Source organism: Typopeltis vanoorti, chromosome 23, assembly GCF_054136105.1.
Source record: "Typopeltis vanoorti isolate ZY-2024b chromosome 23, IOZ_Tvanoo_1.0, whole genome shotgun sequence".
NCBI lineage: Eukaryota > Metazoa > Arthropoda > Arachnida > Uropygi > Thelyphonidae > Typopeltis > Typopeltis vanoorti.
The window spans coordinates 76,603,064-76,616,363 of NC_143571.1; the positions used below are offsets into that span (position 1 = coordinate 76,603,064).

The window sequence follows — 13,300 nt, forward strand, 5'->3', positions numbered from 1 at the left end:
CAAACATCCAAACCCAAGAGAATGAACCCGCAGCCTTTTGGCTAGAGAGTGCATACACTGACCACTCAGTTAACCAGGCCAACCGCGCAAATATATAATTAGATAATTTAACCTACTAATTTAATTTAATTTAATTTAATTTAACCTACTAATTTAATAAGCTTACACAAATGTAAGCTTATATGTAATGGGCGTGTATAAAAGGCATTTGTTGGTGTCTATATTTATGTAGTTATATTAATTTTATGAGTGAGTGCATATTTACTAGTTTACTAGTTCAGTGATTTATTATTCCATTGATCTAGAGAATTCACCATGTAAAATCTGGGCAGATCGTGGGCTTGGAAGAACGACTGACACTGCGCTCTTTAATTGAAAAAAAAAACATGAGTTCGATTCTCGTCATGACGAGAGGAATATTTATACGAGCTTTTTTAAACTGAAGGTGAGTTAACCAATCTCATACGAAAGTAACAGGGTTTTTTCTTCCGAAAACTCGAATTTTCCATCCTGTATGCAGACAAATCGGCCCTAGTACACACGCAAATTAAAGACAAAAAAAATCATTAGTGGCGGTAGATGATGGGGTGTGTAGTTGAGAGATTGTGACGATAGTGACGCTCGCTGTGTGCAGATGGAGATTTAAAATAGTAATGTAGACGGTGGTTGTATACACATAGGCAGAGTGGAGTTTCCTCCGGCATTGAGTGCTTGGAATCCATGGAAGTGTCACTTAACGACGGCTCCGACATTAATGATAATATAATATATAATATTATTCATAGCTTCTGCGTGACTTTTATAACATTAAAGGAGTCATTAGCAGCTATTGGTAAATTGACTTCTAATTTTACTTGTGTGCTGGCTTTAGAACTGCTGTACTTCTTTTAGGAGGTTTTTCCAGTGAATATCGCTATTTGTGAGATCAGCAATTAACACAAGGAAATCGCTGTTTAGTTTACAATACTGTTTCATTCACAGCAAGCAACTTATCAGGAGATTGTTGTCCAATATATTTTATCCATGTGATTCAAAACGTTAAATAAAAGCGCTAGTAATTAAAGTTTGGTAAAGAACGTCTCAATGTATTCCATTTATAACATGTTAATAATAGATTACTTGCTGAACTTCCTTTCCCTTAATCATTAGGCTTAACTCCACCATTTAAATATGCAGAAAGTATTTTTACAATAAAAGTCTAAACGTTTCATGCATCCTTGAAATTCCAATTCCTTACTCAGAAATGGAGTCAGTTTCTTATATCACATTCCAACAGTAAATACCATCGCATAAGAATTTACGACTTTTAGAATGCTGTGAATTTCAGAGTGTGAACTATCATAAAACACTGTAAAATATTTTCTCTTTAGACTACAAATAAAAACAGGCAGACGTCATTTGTTTTTGTCTATCTCTAACACAATATTTAGTAATCTTGATTATCTTCCATTTCAATTTCTCCATCGTTCTAGGAAATAGATTTACGGAGAAGTATTCTCTGAAAATTCGATGTTTTCATACAAAATTCTGCCTTAAATGGAACTGCGTGAGGTAAGGAACACACACAGGGTGTTCATAAATCAGAATTACTGTCTTCAGATAACAAAGATAATAAAAATACGCAAAGAATGCTGCCAAAGAAAACAAATATTTCAATGAATCGTTTCACGTAATATTTTGAAGATACAGTCAGATGAAAATGTGAATAGGATGTAGACACTTTTGACGTGTGCAAATCCAATATGCGTAACGGTTGCAGATAAACAAAGAAAGTATGGTTTATTTAGTAAAGTAGTTTTTGTTTTTATATAGTCAAGTGCGTAAGGTTGACATAAAAATGAGCAAAGTCTACACGTTATCTTGGACTTAACGATACCAGAGTACGAGACCGTTTGAATTATGTGAAATACGTGAAAGTGAAAATTCGAAAAATAAAAAATAAACAATTTTCTTTTTTTTTTTCTTTTTTCTTTTTTTTGAAAATCACTATCCCTTTAAAAATATATATATATTTAAAAAAATAAAATAAATCACTATTTCTTTAAAAAAAGATACATAAAACGAATAGTCTATTCAAGTCTTCACCGTTTTCTTTTTATTTTTTATAATGAACTCAGGGTCATATTGTCGCCGTCATCACGCTGGATGGAAGTCTGCAGTATACCACTCTCTAAATAATAAACGTCAGTACCCTTGTTTTTTTTATGAACAGCTTCATCACATCAACTATATACAAACTTGACATGTTTATAAGATCGCAGACACGTTTCGCGTTAGTATGAACAATTCATTATCATTAAAACCTTTTTTTTTTTTAGAACGCTAGCGAAATCTCACTGAAAGAAATATTCATCTAAAAACGTGATATCGTCAGGAGTATTAGAAATAAAATAAACAGTCGTTCAGTTTAGGATAGCTGTTTATCTTATTTACTAAACTCAGCCAATATTTAACTTGACATAACAGCTATTTGTTGTGAATGCAAAATCAAATACTCTGGGACTGCCTTTAATCAGTTTTCTTAACCCGATTCTCCAGCTTAAGTATTTTTATATCGAGATATTACCTAAATATAAGGATTCATGATCGATTGTGATACGTCGACTATTTTCATTTAGCGATTAATGAAATTAAAAGCACGGAATTTCTTCTGAACCTGCCTTCGATGTGGCAAAGTCAACGACAGCTTAAATTAACAAATATTCAAATAGTACCTGATACTGTAATAATTCACAACCCTACAGACAATTGTACGTCCTTTTGAAAGCTATCTGGTTAGTGTTGTTTAAATGTTTCTATTCTTGCTTTATAAAAATAGAGAGAGAGAGAGAGAGAGAGAGAGAGAGAGAGAGAGAGAGAGAGAGAGAGAGAGAGTAAATTAAAAGCCTTAAAGACTAATTTATAAAGCGAACTATTAACATAGTCGTTTGCAATTTAGGAGCACAGTGACTGAAGGGGGAAACTGGGAAAAAATGTGTTTGTTGTATTTTCTGTATTTAACCCTGCGGAGGTCGCGGTCGAAAAAATTGCAGCGTAGGTCGCGTACATTCATACATTCATTACTAGTATGTGCTAAAATGCAATAAAACTTAAAAAAAAAAACATTGCAAATATAATACATTATGGTTTATTTATTTTCAGTTACAATCTAGAAATTACTGAACGAAGAAACAAAGAAAACACAACAACTAAACCAATACTTAACTTGACTCGGAGGTCGCGGTATCTCTCAGATACAATTTACTATGATATCACAAATATCACAAACCTTTACATAACACGTGTTAAACCAAAACTGACCGCATAAACAGTGTGGAATATCACTCGTAATATATGCATGCGCAGCTACTCATGACCGCCAAGCTATACACTGGATATGTGTAAGAATACTCATATTAAACAATTTGTTTTATATATGTCAGATCAGCCGCGATCTCCGCAGGATTAAGTTTAATTTCTAGTTATTAAGAAAATGTGTATTTTTTTTTTCTTAAATTGGATTTCTGTTATATAAGGCTTAGAGAATTTAAGTCCTAGAAAAAAAAAAAAAAAAAAACACTTTCTATTTCGCTCTTTTTTATTATTCCCCTAATAAAGTCGAATGTAAACCTAATTTACACGGCAGAATCCTACTATAAACATTATTCATGTTTATAGTAGGATTCTGCCGTGTAAATTAGGGCCCCAGCTCGTTCGATAATGAACTGTGACAAGTTAAACTCATCGACTTCTTGAACTCATTGACAGACGAAGCACTCACAATTGACTGGCAAACGTATTCCAACGCAATTAGTCACACACACACACACACACACACACACACACACACACACACACACACACACACACACACACACACACACACACACACACACACACACACACACACACACACACACACACACACACACAAAGAGAGAGAGAGAGAGAGAGAGAGAGAGTTTTCGTTCAAATGCTATCTCGACGCGTATAAACATATGGGTGGCCAAAGTTTTGTTGCCAGCTGTAATCAGTATTGGCCTTGCTTTTCTTCACTAACCATTAATTAAACCAAAAAAAACAACAACATTGTGATTAAAAATGTTCTTTATTCTCTGAACAAATAATATTTTTTTTAAAAAAATTACCTTACAGTTGATTCCAAAATCATGTCAGCAACAGAGAGAAAATGTGTTTAAAATATCAACTCACAACTTCATAAAGCCAAGAGTGTTAAAGTAAAACTATGTAGTTCATTTTATCCTCACAAATCCACACTATTTATGTAATTTTTGTTTTATAACTACACCCTCTGTCCAAAAAGAAATCGAACTTTTCGAAAATAGAAGAAACTAGTGATGCCACCTGTTGTATCTTTTTGTTGTCGAAAGCAGCAACCGTCATTAGTGTCAACTGTTTATGACATTTGTTTCATTAGAAGCCGAGTTATAATGGCAAGAGTGACATTGTGTTTTGACGAACGGTCGGAAAATGAGTTTCAAACAGAGAGCTGCGATTGACTTTTGTGTTAAACTTGGTAAAAGTTTTACCGAAACGCATCAAATGCTTTAAAAATCATACGGTGATGAATGCTTATTCCGTACTCAAGTTTACGGGTGGTTTAAGCGATTTCAAAGTTTTCGTGAGAAGTTTGAGGACGGAAAAGCCGGGCCGTCCAAAAACTGGACTGAGCAAAGTTAACATCCAAAAAGTGCGTGATATATTGATATGAGATATCGGACTCGAGTAACAAAATCGCTGAATCTCTTCAACATCTGGTGGATTATCCAATCGATATATTTTTCCAGCCGTTTTCAATTCAAAAAACTACTAAACCAATACTATACCGATATTGGAGGTCGCGGTATCTCTCAGATACTGTAATATATGCATGAGCAGCTACTCATGACCTCCAAGCTATACACTGATATGTGTAAGAATATTTATATTAAACATTTTGTTTGAATCTGTCAGATCAGTCGCGATCTCCGCAGGATTAAGTTGAATTTATATATTCTTCAAATCAATCCATGAGATTGATTGAAGATGGATTGGGAATTCCAAAATCAACTGTGCACAACATTTTGACCGAGAGTTTGGGCCTTCGTAAATTGAATTCGCGATTTGTTCCCCACAAGTTGACCGACGACCAAAAAAGTATCGAATTGAACACTGCAAGGACCTCATTAAAACCGCTCGTAAGGACTCAAACTTCTTGAAACGATCATTACTGGTGACGAAACGTGGTGTTTTGAGTATGAGCTCGAAACAAAGCGCCGGAGTGCTGAGTGGAGACCACCAGAAGAGGGGCATCTGAAAAAAAAAGTCGCTTGGAGAAGTCAAAAGTCAATGCTGGTTTATTTCTACGATCCACAAAGAATTTGTTCCGCCTGGACAAATGGTCAGTGGTGAGTTTTATCTCGAAGTTTTGAAGCGATTGATATCGAGAATTCGTCGCGTACGGCATGAATATCGTGATGCAGGCAACTGGTCACTTTTGCACGATAATGCACCATCTCATCATTCGAACATTTTGAGACGGTTTATGAGCAAAAACCAAGTTTGTGTGTTGGATCACTCGCTGTATTCACCTGATTTAGCACCCTGTGACGTCTTTCTCTTCCCCCGACTTCATTTGCCGATGAAAGGAAAGCGATACGACGCCATTGAAAACGTTCAAGCGGCAGTAACCACGACCCTCAACAGTATACCAAAAACCGATATAAAAAACTCATTTAATGAATTAATTGACCGTGCCAAACGATGTATCGAAGCTGAGGGAGAGTAGATTGATTGAAATAAATGACTTGAATAATTATAGTTGGCCTGTGTTTTATTTTCTATCAAAAGTTCGGTATCATTTTGGACAGAGGGGATATATTAATGAGTATACCTGAGACAAAACAGAGTAAGCTTGTGCGTCCATTGGATTCTTTACCTGTCTTATATGACTTTGATAACTAAAAATATCTGTTAATAGACCCGATACAACTTGGCGATAGTTATGAATTTTGAAATTGTTGCAACACAGGGGCGAATGCTGGTCTTGAAATTCACGCTTGCTCTTGTTATCATTCAGGGAGTGTGACTGAAGTCTGATTAGCGGAATAATGAATTACTGACCATTTAAAACTATATATTTAGAAATTTATGTACATTTAACCATACAAATACAACATTTATTTTACAAATGATATTCTATCTTTTTCAATTTAGCTACTTGAACAAATTCTACCCTATGGTTCTTCTTTATGAACTGGTCAATAACATCGTCATAAAAAGTTGGTTGTAACTTAATTTTCCCAAGCAATATGCACACTTGTAAAGGCTGGTTTTCTCAATTAATGAGCTTGCACAGGAAGCATGGAGAATTCGCCCCTATTGCAACAAGTCATTAAAGATTAGTTTAATAAACTTGTTTTGAGGTCAAAATAATACATGCCAAACGAAAATATCAAATACATGCAAACGAACATTCAACATTTACTTAGACTGCTTTTTTTGTAGTTGTTGCATAGCAACAAACACGTGATATTTGCATGCATAATAAATGAGTAGCTATAAGAAAGACACATATCTCCAGTAATCAAAAAGAACATACATTAGTTGTAAACAAATACTATTTTAACATAAAAAATACGTAGGATTTAAAAGCAATTAAAGTGGCTATAATTATGTTAAACTGATTTTATTTAACTATAATCGCAAAGGTATTGTGCAAAATTAAACTCCGAACAAAGTGTAAGTACCGGCCATTAAAGATCAAATACGCACCCTCAAAAGCTTCGTATCCATAATAAATTTCAATGTAATATCAATGGTATTACGATTTCAATATGCACTTCGCATCCATGGAAATACGGAGGTATATATACGTCCTGGCCGGTAGCGTGGTTAAGTTTAAATTAAACATCAGTGATCAGTGTGCAATAATTTCCCGTGCGCTAGAAAACTTAAGTGAAAATAAAACACTACATTTCAATTATAAATAAAAATAACTTGTAAAATGGGACATTTTTTATAGGACAGATAGCAACCTACTTCCAATATTTAATATATAAAGGAAATAAGAAGCAAGAGTTTTTTAAAGTTATGAAACGCCTTCCTGTCACACTCAAGAAACGATTTGCGCGCCAAATTTGAAAGTAATATAAGGAGAAACATGACAGCAGAAGATGTCAAGGTGAACAAGCGATACGCATTAGTCATCAGTAACGGCCGTTACAGTTCCCTTATCACAAACACCAGTGATTAGGCTATCTCTAGTTTTACGTTCAGCTAACACACTTCTCAAAGCCGCCCACTTCAATTGACCAAACACGCACTAACTTGTTGGTTAGATAATTTCCGTGTAGACTTTTGAAATAGAACCATAAAGTTTGGCTATTTCTTAACATCTTATAAATAGCCGAAAGCATTCAAATACTAATTAATATTACAATTAACAGATGAGAGATAACAATGAACAGATCACTACTATCAACAAGATTAGCGTAAGCAATAGTTAAAATAAGACCAATCTTTGCGTCTTGGATTTATTTTTACGATTGATCAGAATGGAAGAAGTTATATGTAAATGAGGAAATCTTCAATCCCGCCGCTGTATCCTGTCAGATTAAAAAAATAAAATAAAACTACACATGCAACAGCGAAAGTAAGCCTTTGCAATAAAAAAAACACACACATCTACAATCGAATTTAGTATTCTATTGTAGACGAATTTTTAAAAGAAATCTAAATTATTCAAATTAACTGCTATGACCTATGTAATAACAAAAATTCAATGCAATCACGAACTCTTACCAATGGCAGTGATTAATGAATGTACACAATCATTATGGTTCACTAATTTTAGCAGCGATAGCGGGAGAGGGGTCAAATTCATTGCATTCCCTCCTTGCTGCGACCCATCTGATCGTCATATATACGGTAATGACACTTCACGAAATAGAGTGCGTAATGGAAGATAGTTCTATAGGCTATTGAAATCAGACAAAAGAGCATCAATTAGTACTAATTTTAACAGAAAACTAAATATCGCACTATGGTCTTCTGTGTCGAGATCGATTATTATTATTATTATTTATTGAATATTAGTGATTACTTATCAATCAATTATTTATTGATTATTATTATTATATGACACCTCCATGGTGTCCGAGAACTCATCGCAAAAGGTCACTCTACATCGCTAGAGTAGAGTATTCTACTGTAATTCTAGTAGAGTATTCTATTCTAAATGACCCACTGTCCACGGTCATCATTTATTTAAGAAAGCTTAGGCATTTTGTCAAGGTATTTGTGATGTGATTCAGGGTGAAGGAGATTATATGATATCAACATTTTCTCATCAGGTTGTGTGACCTATATATACAGTACCGGATTGGTCCGCCTTTCGTCTTTTAAAATCACGAACATTTACTATAAAAGTAAACCGTTTTACACACGATAAAACGAAACACTTGAATGGAACAAGTGAAATCCTCCAAACATCAATGTGCGTGATTCATGAAGCATGTAAGAAAGGTTTTTGTTTTGGAATTATTGGTTACTGATATTCTACGTAAATTAGGCTTAATTACATTGATATTTGTTTTTCTAATCGAGTTTCTTAATCTTGAGAGAAAGCGATATGTTTCAAGTGAAGATCTGCAACATCTGCGGTTGATCTGGTTCATACTGTCTTTTTTCAGTTGCATAACAACCATCCAGAGCCGTTACTTTCTAACAAAAGAGACTATCGTTGCCTAGCAACTGGCCCACTGCCCTATTGGATAGCGAGATAGCTAGCATGTCTCGTGAAGCGTGACAGATGGCGTGTGTGGCTTCATCACTTCCGTGTTATCAATGGCTAGTTTGAGTGGTCGGTTCGAACTGGCGCCGAATGAAGACTACAAACCCTTCCTTGACGCGCCATTCTTGAACGTAGCAGTGATGGTACATGTCACTGCTTAAGGAAGGTGTTCAGGGAACAGCCATCTCTCCTTCTCTTCTCAGGATTCTCCAGACCCACGATGACAGAGGACGACTGTTTCTACATCACATCACAAAACTAACGAGGGGTTGTCACCACTGCGTGTGTACATGAAACGCTGGAGGACAAAGGTATCGTGTCTTCGCAGAGTGTACGAGCGGGCAGTTGAATCATCTCCAATGACTCCCAGATCGATCCAATCTCGTGTACGAGTAGTGATGGTTGTGCAGAGAGTGGATACGAGGCAACGCCGCGTTCGTCGCGGTCCATCTAAACGCCGACACCATGCTTCGCATGTTTTTAACTGGAGACGCAGGAGACAGCACCTGGTTAAAGCCAGGAGATTTGGACAAGTGAGCAACTATTTTTTTTTTTTTTTTGCTAAAGAGTTTTTCTCCTTTAATAGTTCTGTCATCAATAGTTCTTTTAAAAATGATTATCTAACATTATTATTCCCCCCCCCCCTTCTCTCTCTCTCTTGCTCTTTCTTTTCACCATATCCAATACCACTCGTAATTTATTTTTCTCAATTTTATTCATCAAATTTTCAGTTTTTATTTTACTTTTATCCTCCTTTCCTTTTCCCCGCTCTTTTTTTGATATTACTGTTTCCTCTTTATCAGTTCTTTTCCGTTCTGTTTTACTTTCCTTCTATCGGTTTCTTAAGACAGACCTGCGGGTCATACTCTAAGCTAGTTGAGATAAGCAATCATAAATTTCAGCTATTTTATTGTATCCTAAGTCAGGTACGTGCGTGAACAAGGGAATAAAACCCAACCCAAGAAACAGTTTTGTTTTGATATTTGCGAATAAATAAGATAATATGCTTAAATTCATTTCCTGTACTGTCTAGTGCTGGCTGTAATTAACCCTACTTTTTTTCTACGAACGAACAGAAAAGGAATTAAAGCAATTTTTAATTCGTACAAAGCTATTTTTTTGCAGTTACTCAGTTGGTCTGAATAAAGAAATATATTTTTAGATAATAAAGGTAGTTAGGGCATACATTTTTTCTTACCGTTTAAATCACATGACTAGTAATTTAAACAAGCAACACCCTTTGTCTAAGGAAGTTTTTTTAAAAATAATCAAACTATACATTTTAGCATGTAGTTTAATCAGTTTATACTCTTCAAGAGCTGATTATAATTACAACGAGTATTAACTGTTATTATTTTAATTTTTATTATTATTAGACGGTCTATTAATAGAGTTATTGTACTATGTTATAAAAATGCATTGAAATCCACTATTGTCAACCTGTTTTGATATTTTCTTTTTTTCCTTTTTTACAACTTTATTTTATTTTTACAACTCATTTTAATGTTTAAAGGAAACTTGATTGGAGAAAGTGTTGATCAGGCTGATCACAGGACTTTTTACTCAGAAGGCAATTTGAAAATCGCCTTCTAAGTAAACGCTATAACACAGATCTGTTTTATTATTTTATTATCAGTTTTATTATTGCCGGAGAATCTATTTATGATATTCAATGTATGTGATTTGCTTTTATTGATAGTATAATTTATGCCTGTAAATAGTTCGAGACAGAAATGGAAATCTTAGCTGTTCGAAGAGATTTTCACTCGGTCAGCAAAATACAATAAAATGATTCAACTGAAATCTTTCAAATAATGATGATGAAAAGTTTAAGAAATCTAGTTGATCTTTTAATTATTACCAAATATGAGCATAGAAGATAAAGATGCTGTTTGATACTTTATCTCTCTCCGCAAGATGGCATTTTCGTTGAGTAATTTCTTTAAAAAAAAAAAAAACATAAGCGACAGAGAAAAATAAAAATAAAAAAATACACAAAACGAAAAGCTATCTTGTTATTTCGCGAGCCGATAGAGCATTAAATGAAGGCAATTCTCCATTTCCTGTGAATCGTAATAAATGTTACTAATTTTTGAAAAATTATAATTTGTATTTACTTCTCCAAACGGCATTTAAAACATTCTAAACTGAGTACCATTTTTTACTTATAAACAGCCGCGACAAATCAGTTTTCAAGCAGGATGGTAGAACGGCGTTTCCTCAAGACTAAATTTACAATCTAGCCCCTATACATAAAGAGTTTGAACCTCATAGTTCTAGACTATTGGTACAGGATTCGTAAACTTCAAACAACAGCGCCATCTGCCTTCAGTTGGCTAATATATACGAAAGTAGACAACCCATCGTTCACTTACATGACTTTCAATTTACAGGTTACGGTCAAGGTGGAAAGCCCGCATGCATAAGAGTTGTTGAAGTTGCAATGGGTTCTATGGCTCTTGACAGAGGTCGAGTTATACTACGGATACAAAGCAGGCCAGCCGTCTGGTTGGTATCATATGTGGGTCACTAGATTTTTTCTGCTTGGCACTAGCTGGTTTTAAGATTAGCAAGTTGGGTGGGGGTCGGGAAGGCACACAAATTGCAGAGGCAGGTGTGCAGTTCCCATCTCTCTACTGGTCAGGTTTCATATTTAAATCATGAATGAAACTGAACTGAAATGGGATCAATGGCCGATTCAAAAATTTTGGTTTGAATAGAGGGGGGGGAGAAGGAAAGCTGACTTAGATACAGTCTAAGTCAGCTTACATACATACATACATTAAAAAGAGTATGAGGAATGTGGAAGAGAAAAAAAAAGCATTGTTTTCAAGGACAGATGGAAGCAAGATAGCAATAAGATGATTAGCAAGATAGTACTAAGATGATCCAGATCAAACGTGTACGATACTAAGGTCGCTTGAGACTTTCTCTTTCTTGCGACTTGAAAACGATAAGCGAAAAGACAAAAGCTAAAGAAAACAGAAATCTGTTAAGAAATATCCACCTTCTAAGAGATTCAGTAAGCAACTGATATTTACGTGCAAGTTTTTTTATTAGGTGATAGCTTAATACACATGCGCGACTTCCTGTTGCCTTGATATTGAACTACTTGAAATACACAATCCGAAAGAGAGCCAAGCGCTTGTCCACTTCGTGAAAAATGTGTGTATTTTATCCAACCTATAAATAGTTCAATCACCAAGATGAATCTTCTAAAGAGTCATTATAAATCTCTATTGTTCAGAAAAATTCTCTTCTCTTTCATTTGGGATGACAGACCATTTAGTCATTTGAAGTCATCTCCAAGAAATATCAGAGCAAGATAGCTAATCTCTGAAATACTTTACTTCCACACTTGTACTTTTTTCCAATGCAGGTAGAGGAGTCTTAAAATAATTTTGGAGATTATTTTTAAGCTCATGAATATCGTTGGAAAGCCTTGCGCTTTTTAATTACGAAAAGCATCGATCCCTGATACGAGACTTAATTTGGGGGGGGAGTGGAAATCGCAGGGGTGGGGAGAGTGTGATAAGTAAGGAGGGTGGATCGATCAGGAAACACTGTGTTTGCTAGATATGATTATTACTTGCTAGACTCCAGTGGAAACCTTCGTAGTTCAGTCGGTTTGGACAGAACAACGTAGGTTCCAATTCGGTCTAGGACAAGAAGAACATTTATCGGAGCTTTTCAATTGAAGGTGAGTTAGCCGATATCATACAGAAGTGAAAGGGTCTTTTTCTATCCGGAAACTCAGGTGTTTATTCCAGAAGAACTAACCAGAAGAACACACACATGAAACACAGGAGATACGGGAATAAGATGTTACCATCGCAGCAACAGTCTCTTCCGTTGTGGTTCCACCTCGAAGAAATTCGTGGTGGACCAATCAGAAAAGGACAAAGCCTTTTCTGATTGGTTGTCTTTAAAGTGCTAAAATCATTTTGACATGCGGAGTATTCCGTTCACACAATTTCGTAATTAATTTCTATTTGTTATTTTACACAATGGTGTATGTTGATCACATGATTTTTAATTTGATATTAAAATGGTTTGTTAAATTAACGTATAATAGGGAAAATTCTCTATTAACGTTTAATAGGCATTTCCCCCACATTATTTTATCAGTTATCAATTATTACTTATAATTTATTATATATATACTCGTATATATATATAAATATTTCTATTTCGCGTATTCATAGTAATACTGAACAGCTAAATAAATAAATAAATAAATAATAATAATAAAACCATTCAGAAAGAGATTTCAAAAAGTCCCTCCATGTTAGCGAGTACTCAGTTCTATCAGTAATTATATGTAACTATTAGTCATTAATGAACAATTGCAATTAATTATACAATTATCAGTTATCATAACGATCCAATATTGTGAATCAGATACAAAGGTTATTTTCAAGCAAATTGCAGGTGAACGTTTTGACTGCTTTGTTTCTACATTCATCGATGTTCCGGTGTGTTGCCTTTCTCTAGTTTGTCTGTCTGTCTGTGTGTGTGTAACAACTA

The 13,300-nt window shown here is 34.8% G+C and overlaps 2 protein-coding genes across 11 annotated transcripts in view; one reads left to right on the forward strand and one right to left on the reverse strand.

Annotated features, from left to right (window-relative positions):
• Nucleotides 1-13,300, reverse strand: part of LOC150094008 (RWD domain-containing protein 2A) — a 217,076-nt gene that overhangs the window by 187,930 nt on the left and 15,846 nt on the right. The window contains exon 2 of one of the 6 annotated variants that reach the window (XM_090412849.1): nt 7,783-7,958. The exons of the other annotated variants lie outside the window; for them this stretch is intronic. The gene's annotated coding sequence lies outside the window, so the exon portion shown is untranslated. The remainder of the gene's footprint in view (nt 1-7,782; nt 7,959-13,300) is intronic. 6 annotated transcript variants of the gene reach the window in all.
• Nucleotides 1-13,300, forward strand: part of LOC150094009 (BTB/POZ domain-containing protein 3-like) — a 175,747-nt gene that overhangs the window by 121,574 nt on the left and 40,873 nt on the right. Inside the window, exon 1 of one of the 5 annotated variants that reach the window (XM_090412840.1) lies at nt 8,976-9,306. The exons of the other annotated variants lie outside the window; for them this stretch is intronic. Coding sequence (XP_090268966.1) covers nt 9,064-9,306 — 243 coding nt within the window. The 5' untranslated portion in view covers nt 8,976-9,063. Of the gene's footprint in view, nt 1-8,975; nt 9,307-13,300 lie in introns of those variants that run through there. 5 annotated transcript variants of the gene reach the window in all.